Raw genomic sequence first — 17782 nt, 5'->3', positions numbered from 1 at the left:
GCACAGTGGGCCTAAATGCAACTAAACCAAAGCCAAGGATAGTGTTTTGTTCAGCTTTCTAGCCAGACAGATTTAATAATATTATATAACGAAGAGTGGCAATGAAAGAATAACTGCATGAAGGAAATGAAATAGGCAGAAAGATAAAAGTAGACCAGACGCTCTTTAGCTCAGAATCAAAGCAAGCATGCCAATTGGAGGAAGCGTCCTCCTGGCATGTTGGTGCTGTATTACTGCGTAATGTCCCGCAACAGCTGCTGAGAGCCTAAACCCACAGCAGCAGCACCAATCCCACCCTATCTGACCGAACAGCAAACATAATCTGCTGTTGGGCAGATTAACAGAAGACCACAGCAGCATGGAAATGAGGTTGGGCAGCCAGCATTTCAGAGAGGCTCTTCATAATCTGCAAATCCCTCCATCGAGGTCACTAGGGGGAAAACTGATGGACCAATGACTGCCTGCGATTTCAGTGCCCCACATATTGTACTAATTCAGGTGTTGTCCACATTTCAAAACTGAATATGTCGTAACGAGTCGGCAGTGTTGTTCCACTCTGTCCTCCGCAGGGTTACAGATAAATGTCACCTTCTTGTGCGTGAATTTGGAAGCCTAAATCAGTATGTGCTTTGAGGTCTTGACGACGCCATAATCCCCTTGTGCACAGTCACTTGCATGTTGTTGCATTCAAACTGTTCTCATTCACTCTTAAAATCAAAAAAGATCATGTAAAGCTGGGGTAGGCAGGAATCTGGAAAAGGCAAAAAGTAAATGAATAAAAAACCTGGAAAGTTTGAAAATACACCCTCCTCTTGCAGCTCTCCTCGGTCTGTCCTAAGCCTCTTCCACCAGACAACCAAGAGCATATGCACACGCTTCATACAATAACCCTGCATTTCCTATACATTGATTTATTTTAGTTTTGCGCAGCATATTCACTCAGCCCCCTTTCTTCCGCTATTTCTCTTTGTGTTTTGTCAGACCACAAATGAGAATTAGCTAGCTAATCACCCCAAGGTCCCTCTGGGTCACTCCTTGCCACTGTGATTTGCTTCAGTGGGAGTAGAGCAGGCAGCAGCTCCAGAGATGGACAGCCAGTTGGTGTAGCCAGTGGAAGTGCCAGGTCTAATCTGTGTAATGGCAGCAACAGAAAGTTTGCTGATCCGGTGGGGAGTCAGGGCTGTCCTGTCCCCTGGTTTTGGGGTTTTGCACTGGCTGGATTTGGGTTGCTGGGGCCACTGACGGGGGGTCTGTCTCCGGAGCTGCTGCCTGCTCTCCTCCCAGTGTTGTGATCTGTAGCGGCGGTGAATGAGGCAGAGAACACACTGTGATTCAGACTCTAGCTAACTTGAAGCTTCAGCTATGAGCCGGTTAGCAGAAGGCTAAACTGTTAGCAACTTCTTAACTCCATCTCTTACACATGTTATTTCGCTTATTGTCGAACTCTCTCTCAGATTCTCTTTTTTAAAAGTCTGTCTTCCTTTTCGTTGGTTACTTTGCAGCACAGGCAGTTGTTGCCAATGTTAGAATTAGCAACTTTCTCAGCACCGAAAGGGACCTGCACCTGCATCTGCATTCGTAGAACAGCCAGTAGGAATGCCCTCTCTCTAAAATGACCTGCAAACAGAAGAGCAGGTGCAGTTCACTTAATTATGCTTGAAGTTTATTATGGGATACTTGTCCAGTGACACCAAAAGTAAACTGCTTACCCAAGCTGTAATTACCAGGTGTTGGTGTTTAGGTCATCATTGGTCACTGGTATATTGAGTTACATCATACTGTAGCCACAGTAGATACTTGTTTCTTGTTTCACTTCACCCCACAGTCTAACATTAATGAGAAAGAAGCAAACGCTTGTCCTTCTCTCTCTCTACCTCTCCTTTTTTCATTCTTGCCACAACTGTTTAAGTTACTTTGCATATGAACAATCCGTCAGTGTCTTCCAGGAGAGACTGTCTGACTGTGCAAAATATTCCCATATTAAACTTATCATGTCCCCGACTCCTCCCCAAGTTAGGGTCTGATTCGGGGATGAGGTTCAGGTTTACTTTAACAGGTTGTGGTCTTTGTAGGAGGAAGCTTTTGAGTTTGGACACTGCACATATCTCATTTGAGGTAGATTAGGCAACTCGCATGTGTCCGTCTCCGTTGTTCACTGACACTCTCAGTCTGTCTTTTCATGAATCCATGCGCAAACACTGACTGACATGTGGCCTTTTGTCATCAGTTAAATAGACCACTAAAAGGCTACATTAAATTTAATGAGGCTTCACACTGCCAGGTGACACGAGTTACATCCCTGTCCACTCAGCTCTCCTCAGATCTTTCTCATGCTGCTTTCCTACTTTAAGCAGAATATTTGTTACTCTTTAAAGATAGATTTCTGTTTTGCCTTGTCATTTCAGAGACATTTTGGAGCCTGTCAGTTAATGAGAGCACGCTGGTTAGAGACGGCACAGCCTGTGTGGATCGTGGTGTCGTTCCTCCAATGTCCTATCAGTGTGTTTGTGCTGTGTCTTGAATATTAATAGAGCGGAAAAGTGCCCAGAGTGGAATGAGTTTGTGGCTGCATGGAGCCTCAGCTTTCTGATGATGGTGATTAGCAGAGTAGAGGAAGGCAATACTCGGCTGTGTAGTACAGCAGAGAAACAGATGACTATGTTTGGTGCCGCCTTATTTTCAGCTCAGTTTCAATGCCTCATCTGGGCTGGCGTGTCTGAGTTGGCTATGAATGTGCATTCTTATGAGCTGGCTGAGATAGAGCCGGGTTTGTCTTGTGAATAGCTCTTGCATTACTAACCTGCACTGTCATTAAGCAAATTTAAAGTTGCCCTGTGGAGTTTTTAAAGTAAATAAATGATCCTTTTTCTTTCAACATTACAGCACATCATCGTCTCTAGTTTTATTTCTGTATTTAATGATGCAGTTTATTGAGAAATAGAATAGAAATGACAAAAAGTCCAGAGGAAACTTTTCAAGCCACTGCAACCTAATCAGCCTCTATACTTCCCATCTGTATGCACAGTATGTTCAAAGCTCTCAGTTCAACTGAAATATAGCTGAACGTGAGGGGTGTGTATGTATGTAACAAAAAGTGCAAGCTGGCACATTGTTGCATGAGTCCTACAGTCAAAATACATCAGGTATGGAAGCAATGCGTCACGTAGGCGGGGCAGAAACAGATGTTTTACCTGCTACACGGACTCTGTCTTTGTGTGATTACTGCCAGCTTCACTGTGTGCATAATTTGTTTTGCCAAGTGTTAAAGAGGTTGGTTATGAAGGGTTTGGAAGTGTAAGTTATATTAACTGGTACTGAATTAATTAACTGGATCATTTTAACTCTAGGATTCATTGACTTGACTGATTTATTTTCACGTGAAATGTAAAGACACCCACAAGGTTGCTGTACTGCTTCACATTACCTCTGGCACAATGAGGTATTCATGTCAATACTTTTTGGACCGATTGTATTTGTTTTTTATACAGTTCTGAGTAGCTTTTGCCTTTTGGTGGTTCTCAGTGCTTAGAGAGAGAGAAAAAAAAGACCAGCTGGATAAAACTAGAGAAGAGCCATGCGATGCCCGTCCTGACGAGCGCCGCTCCCGTGGTCAGTGAAGCAGCTTCAGTTGATTATAATGGACATGCTCTGCTGCAGCAGAAGTGTGGCACTGCATCCGTGTGCCCTGCGTTTTAGCATTGGACAGTGTTGACGGAGGTTTGCGCTTCCCGAGAATCTTGTCCCCTGACTGCTTTCTTATCTGTTGTCTGATCAACAGAGCATCCTGTTTTCAGCCAGTATTTACTGGAAAGATTCATCAGCTTCTACAAATCTAATACTGTGTCCCTTGTGGGACAGTGTCCGCACTGATGTGGATATTTTCGACGAAACAATTGCGAGGGCTAAAGTCTTAAGATAGTTGTAGCTCTCATTTGTATTTTTTGCCCCCCTAACAAGCTCTTCATGGACTTAAATGTCTGCCATTGGCTGCTTTATTTCAGAACGTCTGGTTATTATTAACTGCGTTTTTAGCAATGCTACAAGACTCTACAAATGGCAGTGTCTGTTGATCAGTCCACTTCGGCACAGATTGAGTGAAATAGTGAAATGCCAGTAATGGAGGGATTGCTGGTACACACTTTTATGTCCTCCTCAGGATGAGTTGTAATCACTTTGGTGATCCCCTGACTTCATTTAACACCATCATGAAGCCAAAATTATGGAATGCATAACTAATGACGCTCCCAAAATGAATATCTAAACAGAAGCATAAACTGGTTAGCCGTGTTTAATTTGAGCTTTTGGTATTGTCTTTCAGCCCAACAACATCCACAATTTGTACAAGTCAACTGGCTATTTAGTCCTTTTACTTGTCTTATCCCACTTTTATTACATACAAGCGATTGCATCCCCCATCTGTTCCTCAAGATTATTCTGTCTTTTTCATACCCATCCTCTTCGACTGTCAGTCTCAATTACTTTCTTTAGGTTCAGTACCCGCCCCCGTTCTGCTTCCACAAAACTAAACATGTGCACACATTAGCAGAAAAGTTTTCCTCTCTCCTTGTCTTGTTTTTCAAGGTCTTGTTGAGCAGCAAGAAAAGCCCCAGAGGAATATCATGGCGACGTGCGCTGAAATTTTAATCAGGAGGAAATGGGGCGGCACAATCTCGCTTCTTTTTAGTATAAATTTGCACAGATGGACTCTTGCTGCTTGTCAGGTCCTTGTATGACACACTGAGGGCATCTGCCTGTGACAGAAAGAGGGGGAGGAGAGTGGGAGAGGGGGTGAAGCAGAGAGGTGAGCAGAAGAGGGGAAAAAAGAATAGAGGAAGGAGTGGAGAGAGAGAGCTGAATGAATTTTAGATTAGGATCCTATACAGCATCTCTGTGTCTAAGCAGAGGCCAGTCAGGAGATGGAATAATAAACAAGCTGAAACACGGTGTTCAAGGTTTTCCCTGTGTCGGGTTCACCCAGGCAGTCCGATATTATGTGGAGGAATGATGGAGGGTTGTGATAAAAGCTTTCATTCCAAGAGAATGAGAAGTCTTTAAAAAATGTAATGTAGACGTTACGGTGTAGAGTGTGGAGTTCAGATGTGATCCAGTGCAGTCTGTCTATATGTACTACTATATAGTTGTGTTACATAGTATGTATGAAGAGATGAGAGTTCCCATAATAGCCATTTTTATCCTATTAGAAAAGCAGTATGTAAATAGCAAAATTCGCAAAAATTCACTCAATTGTGCCAAAGCGAGGCGGCACGGTTGGTTGTTAGCACTGTCGCCTCACAGCAAGAGGGTTCCTGGTTCAATCCCAGGTGGGGGAGCCCTTCTGTGCAGAGTTTGCATGTTGTCCCCATGTCAGTGTGGGTTTTCTCCTGGCTCGCCGGCTTCCTCCCACAGTCCAAAGACATGCAGGTTAATTGGTGACTCTAAATTGTCCGTAGATGTGAATGTGAGCATGAATGGTTGTTTGTCTCTATGTGTCAGCCCTGTGATAGTCTGGTGATCTGTCCAGGGTGAACCCTGCCCCTCGCCCAATGACAGCTGGGATAGGCTTCAGCCCCCCCGCGACCCTTAAGAGGATAAGCGGTTAGAAGATGGATGGATGGATGCGCCAAAAAGTTTTTTACGCTTGCATAAGGTGGTTTTTGCCTTTGTCAAAGAAGAGTTTTAATAAATGGGATATTGAAATGCCTACGCCAAATAATTAGTAACTTATAACTCCCATGACTGATCGGTATGTAACGCTGTGGTATTTTACCATATATAAGAATCGTTGCATTCATTTGGCTTCATCTCTAGGCAGCATTAGACCTGGCCAGTACTAGCTGACATTCATTCATTCCCAGCTGTCATTGGGCGAGGGTGAGGGTTCACCCTGGACAGGTCGCCAGACTATCACAGGGCTGACACATAGAGACAGACAACCATTCACAGTCACATTCACACATACGGACAATTTAGAGTCACAAATTAACCTGCATGTCTTTGGACTGTGGGAGGAAGCTGGAGCACCTGGAGGAAACCCACGCTGACACGGGGAGAACATGAAGACTCTGCACAGAAGGGTCCCCCCCACAAGGACAGTGCTAACCCCTTCACCACCGTGCTGCTCTAGCTGACATGAAAGAACAGTTAAAACTTGCGAGATTGCAACAAATTCCTCAAGACCTCTCTCCATATTTCCCTTGTAGATGCAAATTATTTTGTTTTGATTTCACAACCTCTTCTTCTTCTACTCAGTTTACCAGTGGAAATAGAGATACACCGATCCAGCTTTTTCAGTTTGGTTCAGTTCAGTTGAAATAGTGTGAAGTACCTCCACACAGCAGATTCTCTCCTTCACTCCATGACGTATGACATAGCTCGTGTCGCAACAGATTTAAAGGTAAAGTATCGCCTCAGGTATTGGTTGCATTTTCCAATACCCGATCCATCAATTTTGATGATATCGGGGCCGATATTTGATCCAGATATCGGATCGGTGCATCCCTACAGTGGAAAAAATCCCATCTTGAGGAGCCTAGTGTATACACTCCAAAACAGTTGATGGAAATCTGTAATTTACATTTCTTTTGTGCGACATTTCACTAAAAATTTGCTTTACAATTAATGGAAACACAGCTGATGTTCCTGTGTGAACATATTTTTGTCCCCATAACAGGATACTACCATTTGCAAACCTTAATTTGACAGTTACCTGAATCTACCTCAAACCTCAACCTGAAAACCAAAGCCAAAATGTCCTCACTGTCAGGGTCTAACACTTGGTCCTCAAAAAGATTGAAACACAAGATAGTCACACACGTAACTCGAGTCTTCAAACCAGATCTGTGTTTATATACTGTACAGTTTATTCAGTGTCAGATTCCTCTAAGCTAGCAGTCTGATTAATAATTCACAGTATTTCATGCAGTCAGTGGCGCCATTTGTATTTAAAGTGTTTCACTAATTGCCTCCTCCCATCGAGCTAATTATTTCTCCATTGTTCTGTGATCCTGTAATTCAAGATGCCGAGTCACTGAAAGTCACTCAGTGTGTAGAATGACTAAGTGGAAGAAGAAACAGCCTCTGCCTTTGTATGCTGAACCGCAGCGTATCTGTCTGTATGTGTGTGGTTGTGTATATAAGGCCTCCGCGGAGTTGTGCGTCACGGCATTGATATTCTCCTCACAGGATCGTCAAGCATGAAATAGAAGAGCACACTTTCCGTGGATAAACTCTCAGCAGAACGCTGTTGGATAGTGAGAGTCTGATGCTCTGGAGAAATCTCTTCGCTGACACTGATACTGACAGAGTGCCAGGGAAAAACCTTATTGTGTGTGCAGCACTGTGTGTTGTTTTAACGGTGCACACTGGTTGCTTTGCAAATCTTAGCTCACTAACATCACATTTTTTTTTACATCTTACATCACTGATGACCATTTGTGAGTGTTTCCTAAAGACACTGTAGGCTGGTGGAGAAGCCAAACAGATCTGGTGCTTGAGATTCAGCTGAAAAATAGTGTTGCATTCAGAGCATAATTTGTAGCTAAGCAAATTTCTAATATAGGACATGAGTGCACAAATACACCACTCCACCTCTACAGTCAGTCTGCAGCTGTAACCACATTTTCAGACAGAGTTCTGAGGTTGATGAATAATCTTTACGGAAATCTTACTTTGACAGGCATCTAATGAAATCTTGATGATGGAAAAAAAGGTGCCTTTTAGATCTACATAATAACTATGAAAATTAACTTACAGATACTTGAAAATGTCCACCAATAATAAATCTATCACACTTTACCAGCCCCTTTTGTGACATTTAAGAGTTGATTTTCTCATAAAACAGCTTATGAATCAGGTTTTCTTTTCACAGTGTGTATGACAGCATTCATGACCACCTTTCTGCATGCTTATGTGTGTCCACAGGGGGTCAACCGGGTGGGGAAGGACGCTCAGGTGGGGCGCGACGGCGTGCGGAGGAAAGACTGGCACAACTATGATGCAATCAAAAGAGATGCCTCTCGATCTGGTAGGTCCAAACCTCCTCAGAGTCCCTCCTCATCGACTCTGTCATATAGAGATGTAGATAGACAACTAGATGACCTGTATATTATGTGTGCAGTCTTCACAGTAGTGCAAAAATCCAATATACTGAAGAAAGATTCACACATTTATACACTTGTATCCAGATTAACTGCTCTTCTCACACACCATCCCATTCTCTGGGCCTTATTGCTCTCCAGCTCTGCAGCAGCGGTGTAAATCTCTGCTTCGAATGCAGTTCTGCTGTCATAAATACAGTTTATATCTGGTACAATCATCACCAACTCAGTTTTATTTTCTGCTCAGGGAAATCAGCTTCTATACAAACAGTGTAAATTAGTTGAAATGGGTTTATCTCTGAAATGAGCCGTTAAAGGGGAAAAGTTATTTTGCACACTTGTTACCTTTAGGAGGGAAAGTGGATCATTTCTGCTTAATGAAACATGCATGTTTGTGAATGATGAGGGGTGTTTTTGTTCCCTGGGTATCCGCAGGTCCCTGATTCTCCTTTAATAAATCTGCACAAATTAAAGCTGTGAAAATATGAAACTTTCTTAAGCAGTTCAGCCATTAGAGTTCGTGTTTATTTTATCATGTTTCATCAGAGGGTTTCTTGCTCTTAATGTCCGAGCTTTGATTTATACAGACCAGGGCTGCAAACAAATCTGTTCAATTAGGTCATTGCTAACTGATTCAACCCACAACAAGACATTATGTTGTATTCTGTACTCATTATTTTTTCTTTTGTTTTATATTATCCTATTTCTTTTTAAATTTTAGACTAGTGCTGCACGATTTGAGAAAAATGTGCGATTTGAGTGGACAATATCGCGATTTTTGATTGCGATTACAATATAATACATAAATGGTATCATGAGTCTTCTCGCTTGATTCAGTGTTTCCCTACATTATATCGGGGGGCACTGACCTGACGTAGTTATTGTTATGGACAGACAGTGTGTCAATGACCATCGACAGACTGAGCACAGGCATACACGCTGCTCACACAGCAGCGCAGCGCAGCACGGCACTGCACGCACAGCGGAGCGAGCCTGTGTTGCGTTCAGGCGTTGTCACGTAAATGACAAATTCCAGCACGCCATAGCACAACACAGCAGCATGTCAAGTGGGCCGAACCCGAGCAAAATTGCTCAATTTTTCATTTGTTATTATATAGTTTATTATGGAGTCCATGATTTCCCCGTGACACTTACAAATGTTTGCGTAACTGTGCTTGGATGTTGTTTTATGAGACTCTGGCGGCTTTCAGTTGTCTCTTTGTCTTTAATGTTACATGGCTTGGCTTTCTCTCGCATGCACTCTTCCTACTTTTCTCTGTGCTGTCTCAAGTGTTGATATAGATTGGTCGTGTTGCCGCGGGACGTGGCGACTTTAACTTTTAAACTTTTACACAGCATGTCTTTCTGTTCAACGTCGCCGTACCTGAATCCAAAGTATTCCCATGTAATAGACGTTGCGTTTTTTTGCCACCAACTCAGCCTGTTCATGGTCGTGCTCCTGCTCTTCTTCTGCGTCTATGTTGGTCACTGCTGCACGCCGGGCGGTCACCTGAGCATACATGCTCCACACACCAGGATAGCTTGTGGGCGTGATGTCAGCAAACTCCACACACTACAGAGAGAGGTAGTCAGATTTGGTTCACAGTTTAAGTGATGATTTGGCTGAAATTAATATTAATTGCTATTCATATTGGCACTAAAAGGTCTTTAAAAAAAAGTCTCTAAGCTTTTCTTTCCCTTGTAAGAGTAGCCATGGGAAAGCAACACTGATGATTAGTTAGCATATGATGGGAATTTTGTTCAGTTTGTGATCTGTGTTCACTCACAAGAGCGAAAACCTACTCAGCTGGTTTTATTTCAGGACGCTCCCAACCTTGAGGCTCACCACTTTTAATACTTCGCCAGAAATTATTCTTTAAACTTTAATTATGGCCATTATCTTATCTAAATGAAAGTATTTTCCTAGTTTTTTAAAGGATGTGTAGGCTTTCAGTAACTCCTGCAGTATATATTTATCTGCAGAGGAGATACAGTGTGGTGGAACTGATACACTGAGGTCTCGCACTTGTCTTGATAGTGAAATCTGTGTGTGTTTGATGCAGGTAACGGTGAACAGGGGAAAGCGTTCCCCCTGACAGATGCTGACCGTGTCGACCAGGCCTACAGAGAAAACGGCTTCAACATTTATGTCAGTGACCGGATCTCCCTCAATCGCTCCGTCCCGGACATCCGCCATCCAAAGTAAGCTGTGTGTGGGTGTGAGTGTGTGTGAGGGGTGTTTACACAGGGAGGGAGGCAGTGGAGGAAGAGCAAGGGACGATGTGCCAAGATAAACATGTAGGTGTGGCCAGTTTGCTGTATACTAGCCACTCGAGGGTGTTTTATAACTGACAGTATTATACAAAGTTTATGATGCAACCACTGCAAATGGTAATAAACTATAAATACTGATAAAGTGCGCACAGTTTTTCTGCAAAAACATCTGTCTTGATAAGTTGTTTTGCGTCACGTTAAACCATGACTCCATCACTAGAATTGATTTGTAATTACATTTTAGATAAATAGATTTTCTGACTCAACAAATAACAGCGACTTTTTTTTCCAGAGCAGATCCAACTGAAGCACATTGGTGTTTTTCATCCCATTTCAGTCTGCCACATCAGTCATTTTTATGGACTGTGCAATGGTGACCAGACGAAGAGCACTTCCTTTTAGAATTTCCAGTAAAATGCGCGGTAACCTCGGGCAAAACTGCCGTTTTTCCTCAAAGAAATAAATCTTGTGTGTTTGTATGAGCAGTTTCATCTGAATAGGGGAAGGAGCAGGCCACTGAGGGCCAAGAGTCTGCAGGTTTTCATTCCAGCCAAAGACTGCAGCAGGTTATTTCACAGATTGGCACTCCATCAACCGGAAAGTAAAAATGAATCACCTGGTGCAGCCTTTGGTTGGATTGAAAACCTGCAGACTCCCGGCCCCTCATGACAGATGGTTGTTGTTCCCCAAAAATAAGGTTGACTATTGGACGAGAGGCCAGCTTGAATGCAAGGCAGACCTGGGAAATCTGTTTTTTTTAAGGGAAGGTGACAGAAAGTCAAATAGATGATAGAATTCTGAGCTTTCTGATGATTTGAGGAGAGGCTGTTTATTTCCGAGTATGAGTCAGAAATGTTGGCACAGCTGCTTGTATTAATGTATTTTATTATGTTGCAGCCTGACCAGGCCAACTCTTAGGCTGAAGGAATTCTTTTGGTCGAATTGCCAAAACAAGTTCTTTTAGAATTTTCTTTTGAACTGTAAACTTCAACATAATATGGATCTGACTGCTGTTAGACTTGAGAACAAACAGCCTGTCACGCAAGCTCCCCACCCTTCAATATATTCAACTTTAAGCCTTAATAAAATATAAACAGGTGGGTTATCCAAAAATGCGACTTTGTATGGTTGTCACGTTTATTTCTGCTGTAAAGTTGGACATTTTAACATTGGGGTCTATAGAGCTCGTAAGTCACGCCCCTTCCGGTAGACCCCCATCGAACCTCTAGGCTCGGAAAATATGAATGGGAGTCAATGGAGAGAAAATTATTATTTTCTGGTCCCAGTCATTAAATGCCTTGGATTACACACATGCTTTGTGTGGGTCTAAATAATATTTTTTCATGTTAAGAGTTTGACAGTTTATTGTATGATTCTTCAGTTAAAGGCTGTGGAAACAATGTAATGAGAGACTACTTGTCGCCAATGTGACGTCACGTCATCACACTTTCCCTCCACTTCTCAACTCACAGTGCTGCTGCTGCGTCTTCTGCTACGATCTACGGAGCCATCAGATCAAGATGCTGACGTAGCTGAAACTTTCCACATGTCCAGACTTGTAGTGGTTTTCGCCAGGCTTAAGGCTTTTATCCTCTCCTTAGAAGAAGGCGGTGAGGTGTACCAGAGACACAGCCATGTTCCGAGTGCGAGTGGTGACGTATATCATACGCGTCAAGAGCAGCGAAGAGCTGTAGTCCACAAAGCGCTCTCACACAAAACCTAACAGTATCAAACTTCTTCCCGCTAAATTGTAGCCTTCTTTGCACGAAAAAATATATTAAAAATTCACAAACAACATATGTGAAATTCATGGCACAATTCAAACGGGACCAGAAAAAAATTTTCATCTAGCCATTGAAATACATTATGAGAAATCGATTTTTAAGTTCCCATGTACCGGAAACAGAAACACACAACTTACGAGATCTATGGGCATTGACTTTGTTTTGGAGCCAGCCTCAAGTGGCCAATCAAGGAACTGCAGTGTTTGGCATTTCTGAATTGGCTTCATTTTTCAGCCTCAGAGGTTGCTTCTTGGACTGTACATAACATCATGTCTAATTGTGACACCCAACCATGATTATTTTCCTCAACCATAAGAACCATTGTATGAGGATACATTGAGTAGCTGCACTGAGCGCCCATCCCCCCTCCTGCACCAGTTGTGATGGGATGACAGTGGTCAATAGGACAATTCTACCCCAACACCAAACCAGACTTATTGCATTGTTTACACCTTTAATTTTCCATGCTGGATCTCTCCCAACTCATTACAACATCCACTGTTTGGAACAATTGTTCCAATTAACAGCCTGCCCAGTCTATTCACAGGAGACATGTAGCCTTACACTGACAGAAGCCGATTACACACCACACAACACCTATGTGCTTATAAACCGTGTTCTTGACAGCAATTATCAGTGTCATTGATGTCCCCCTCTGTGCACGAGGTGTGAAGAACTGATAGATGTGTGCTGTGCAGCACAGGAGCGGCCTTTATTCTGACTGCAGGGGGACTGGGGTTCTTTTTCAAGGAGCAGTTCCTCAGGAGGAAGGAGAGTAAGGAGAACTGAAGGAGCAGAAAGTCTAGTTTTACCACAGTGGTCATGGTGAACCACAGTTGCCGCAATGCTCATTGTACTCCAGTTAATTGTGCAAGTAAATTTCACAGCGAACTACCCATTAAAGTTTGATGTTTCTCAAGTAGAGATGGGAATGTTGATTTGATGGCAGCACCAGAGGGAAGGTGAGGAGGTGATCAGAAACATCAGGATTCACTCCCTGGGTATCACAGTCATTCAGAGCAAACTTCATAAATACCTAAACAGTATTTGTTTTTATATTATGCTCTGACCACATTAGATTGAAGGTTGTTCCCCAGAAGACTGGTCCTGCTGATTTTGGTGATTTACTGACTTTTATCCAGTGTCGCTAACAGGTTAGAATATCCACTTGTCGAGCACTTGAATTGGATGTGAAAGCAAACCTTGAAAACTGACCGAATTCCTGTCAGCCTTTGCCTCTCCTTTAGATTAATGCATGCGTTGTACTGGACTGTACTTTGCCCCGAGGCTCAGCTCTCTATTTACCAGTCGATTTAAGTTTCAACCTTCACCTGTGGTCTTGAGCTTAGGTTAGAAACGGAGCTGTTAGATAGCAGATAGAAGTGGCTGGCCTCTGCCTTAGGGACTGCTCCTTCTCATTTGGAGGAGTCAGTTGAGGTTGTTCAGGCATCTGATGAAGCTGCCCCCTGGATGCCTCCTTGTTGAGGGAATGTCTAAATGGGAAGAGACCCCAGAGCAGACCCAGAGCTCTGTAGGGATTATATATCCTATCTAGCCTGGAAACACTTTAGGGTCCCCTAAGAACAGCTTGCGGATGTGACTGGACTACCCTGCTTTAGGGTGGTGCCATGGTAAACTTTAGCATGTCAACGCCTAAGAGTGCTATTATCCTAAATGTTAGTGCGTTAAAATGCAGCTTAAATTCTCCTTTAATCATAGACTTGAGGCATGGAGGTGGTGTCCATTAAGCTCAACATTAAGTGTTCAAGCTGGGGCAGGCAGCTTAATTTTGGTGTCACTGGACAAAAACACCCATTGAAAACTTTGAGCACATAGTTATTCAGGTGGTCTCAAAGAACACTAGATGTCTGCACCTCTACTCGGCTCTGTTTTCAGGCTTTAGAAAATCTAGGCTGACAGGAGACTTGGCCAATCACAGGCTATTGTCAGGGAGAGCCGCTGTCAATCATGTCAATCACAGCTTGGAGCTGCGGTCACACTGTCAAACTAGGCAGCGCTGATCAAATATGCATCAAGATTCTGTCACTGCATTGCCTATATATTTTCTCATATTTTTTCAGAGATGTATTTTAGTATAATGTTAAGCTGTAAAATGAAAAGGTTTGCTCCAGCTGGTGGGCGATGCTTTGTTTTTGGGTTAATTGTGCTCGAGCAGTGACTGACATGATTGACAGCTGTGTTAGAGACTTCTTGGCTCTGACCTGTTGCTTTTGTGATTCTTGCTAATGCCATTATGAGCACCATGAGGAGGCAGAGGAGTATGATTTTTTCAGATCTTCTGCCTCATACAACAGTCAGCATATAGTGACAGTTATTTGAAAATAAAGTTTTGTCGTATTTGCTAAAAAATATATAGTTACGTACTGTTGCTTTAAAGGTCTACCATGCATGATTGTCAGTTATGCCAGGTTCACACTACATCATATTAGCCTGACACAACGTCGTACGGTATCTGCTCGGATCGTGATGACAATGAGTGCTGTACGTGATAATCCATTGTTTTATCTCATGTAGTGTGTCATAGTAGACGACAACCAACGCCACGTCTGGCACGCCGTACGACTTCCCAACAGAAAGTCTAGCATGTTTGCTTTTCTTTTTGTCGTTCACGAGTTTTCCCGTCGAAGCCGTCACTTTGACCAAAAGAAACACAGAGCGATCTGCTGCTGTAGACAACTGTAGGTCAACAACACCCCAGGCTATTTGATATTTTCTCAAGGGATGTTACCACACAGAGTGAAAAGGGAAAATGATGGCGTGAAGCAGCAGAGGCACTTTAGCAACCCGGTAAGTGCTGCCATTAGCATCAAGCTAGCAATGAATGTGTTTTCTTTTTAATTGAGGATAAAGGAATAACATTTAAAAAGAAGTGGCGGGGATTTTACTCACCACAACTGCAGAGGGTACCAGCCTAATACATTATAAACGGGTCGTTATTTATTATTCCTTCTGTATTTTTATATTTTTACTTTTTATCCGCTCCCGCTTGCCTTGATAAAGTTAATGCATCATGCCCTCATTTCAAACTCAACACTTCCTGTGTCTGTGTAAAATTAAAAGCCTCCCATAACTTCAGTTGAGAGTGTTCCTTATTTTCTAAAAAGGCTTTTATTGTGAAACATTTGCAGAAACTTGTTGTGGAAGATTCAGTGACTTGCATAGTTTTATGCCGTGCTTCAAATGTAGCTCCTGCCACCTGCTGGCGCTTTTTTACATTACTAAAATAACATTTGGTTGGCACATGAACAGCCACAGTGACTGCAATAATATTTATTATAATGACACCACACATGTCGTGAAAGATGACCAGGGATGATTGGTCGTGGACCATCGTGAAGTCTGTCATGTCTGTTGGCTAAGTTGGTCTGTCGGCCATGGCACGATTTTATGACTCCATAATCGCCTAATCCGACATAGTGACTGTCGGAATAGACAAAAATGTCGAGTAGTGTGAACCCCGCATTACGGTTTGTAGTTGCACCAACGAAAGTGTTTGCGTTTTCACCTCGCCATATTTGCTTTTTTTTTCTTTTTCTTGGTGCTGTGTCTCTCGGATGCCTGCTGCTTATGGCCTGGCACCTGCTTTGTACCTTTTTATAAAACTGCAACCTCACCTGAGTTCAGTGGGGGTACGTGCCCATAAGCATCCCCAACACAGGAAATAGGAGGAAAAATAAGTAAATACAGGCAGTGGCCAGAGTTTCTGTTTAAAAATAATACACTGCCGCACACTACTAGTGGGTCATAAGTGATGACTGAGAGGGATTACCTCTGTATGAGTCTCTACATTGTTTTTAGGAAAATCTTGTGTTTTGTATCTTAAAAAAACAGGCGGTAGAGATATGATGAGCCATATGGACCTGTGGCTACAGCACAGACTGCTGGGTTTCTTCCAGCTCTCCTCTGACTCATTAAACAACAAAATACTGAAAATAAACACACCAGCAACACTATAAATACCGTCTGCTAAACAGCTTCGGACCTGCTGACCCGATTCGTCACAGATCAGCCTTCAGCGCTTTCACTCTACCTGACAAGAGCCTTCTTTTGACCCCGCCGTCACTTTCATGTGGAAAGCAGTTTAAAATGTTTTCTCTCTCAAGGTCTCTTCGGGACAACACTTCATGTTCTCTCACATTTTTTTCCTCCACATTTGTAAATCTCCTGCATCCTGTGCCATTATGAAGCATTTTCCATCCCACAATATTCTAGCCACCTTCCACCAACATTGCACATTCTTTAAAATTAATACATGACAGAAAATAATTTGTACGTTCCCATAGCTGTCAGGGGAACAGTCTGATTTTTTGTGAGCTCTGAGGTGGAGCAGTAAGGCAGCTTTGGAGCCAGCGTGGGATTTATGATTTCCATGCCTTTTGGACAGCAGCGTTTTCTTTTTAAGATTCTGAATGAAAGTTATTTGTATATTTATTGTTCCTCTTCCACAGCACAGCGCTTCAAGTAGGGATGCACGATATGAGGAGAATATGCAATATTTCTGCTGCTTTGGGTAAACTGCTAAAATGTAACAAATTGCATGTTGTATTAAGAAATACTGAGAAGAAATTATTTCCAACATTTGGACAAACTGAGCATTAAGCCAAACACAAAAGGCACTGATTAAAAAGAATGATAGTCATATTTTAAAGTGCAGTTTTCTACTGGTACTCTCTTTCAACTGACTCAAAAAATCCCTGCGTGTAATATCATATTCTTTTGTGATATGTTGACATTGCAATATTGATAAAGAAAAAGATATACTATGCAGCCCTAGTTAACAGAGAATCCAGAGGAGCACAAATGTGAGAATGTAGAGCCTGCTCTTGCAAAAAATGACCACTTCATTTGACTGTGCAAGCAGCTTTCTTAGGCCCATACTTGTGTTTATTGTAAGGCGGCACCCTCACTGGATCTACAAATCTTGAAGAACGACCTACAGTGTGGGCGAGAGGGAAGTTGGATGGGTCAAACAAACACAGGACTTTCACCCAGGAGACCAGTGTTTGTGTTGAAAAGTCAACATTGGCTTCTTTTAATGTACGTAGCCTAGTGTGCTAGTATATGTAGCATTCTAGGCCAGTGACTTATGTGACGTGTCATATGGTTAGTGACAAAAGCTTAGGGACTTTCACACCAACCAAAGAAGGGAGTGTCGTTTGCTCATTTGAATGTATGCAGGAAGAATAGCTGATGTCATGACATCAGCTAATGGGGATCTACATTTGGTCCGGTTGGTTTGGTTTCACACTGCATTAAGGCGACCGGACCAAATGACATATTGACGTTAACTACGTATGTTGCGTCTCTCTGCACTTGACTCGTTCGAGATGAACTGCGCCTCACCTGTAAAGTAGACGAGAGCAGGCGGCCACAGCGGGGGGGCGGTGACAGAAAGCTGCAGTGAAGTCGGACGGTTTCCCAACAGTTTCCAGCAGCCTTCAGTCCGTACAGGTAGTCACAGACACACACAGTTTCTTCCTCGTGTGTGTTTCTTCTTCGTGTGTGTTTTTTTCCTCCTGTGTGTTTCTTCTTCGTGTGTAGGCTAACCACCGAAACTTCCTGTTAAAGGTTTTAAAGTCTGAACTATCGAAAAAAAAGCTTTCACAC

The 17782-nt window shown here is 42.8% G+C and overlaps 1 protein-coding gene across 1 annotated transcript in view; it reads left to right on the top strand.

The window, feature by feature from the left end:
• Nucleotides 1–17782, top strand: part of LOC125898521 (polypeptide N-acetylgalactosaminyltransferase 10-like) — a 126326-nt gene that overhangs the window by 33058 nt on the left and 75486 nt on the right. Inside the window, exons 2-3 of the mRNA XM_049592349.1 lie at nucleotides 7921–8023; nucleotides 10160–10298. Coding sequence (XP_049448306.1) covers nucleotides 7921–8023; nucleotides 10160–10298 — 242 coding nt within the window. The remainder of the gene's footprint in view (nucleotides 1–7920; nucleotides 8024–10159; nucleotides 10299–17782) is intronic.

This window comes from Epinephelus fuscoguttatus, linkage group LG12 (genome assembly GCF_011397635.1).
Source record: "Epinephelus fuscoguttatus linkage group LG12, E.fuscoguttatus.final_Chr_v1".
Classification (NCBI taxonomy): Eukaryota; Metazoa; Chordata; class Actinopteri; order Perciformes; family Serranidae; genus Epinephelus; species Epinephelus fuscoguttatus.
This window is presented reverse-complemented; position numbering and strand designations above follow the sequence as displayed.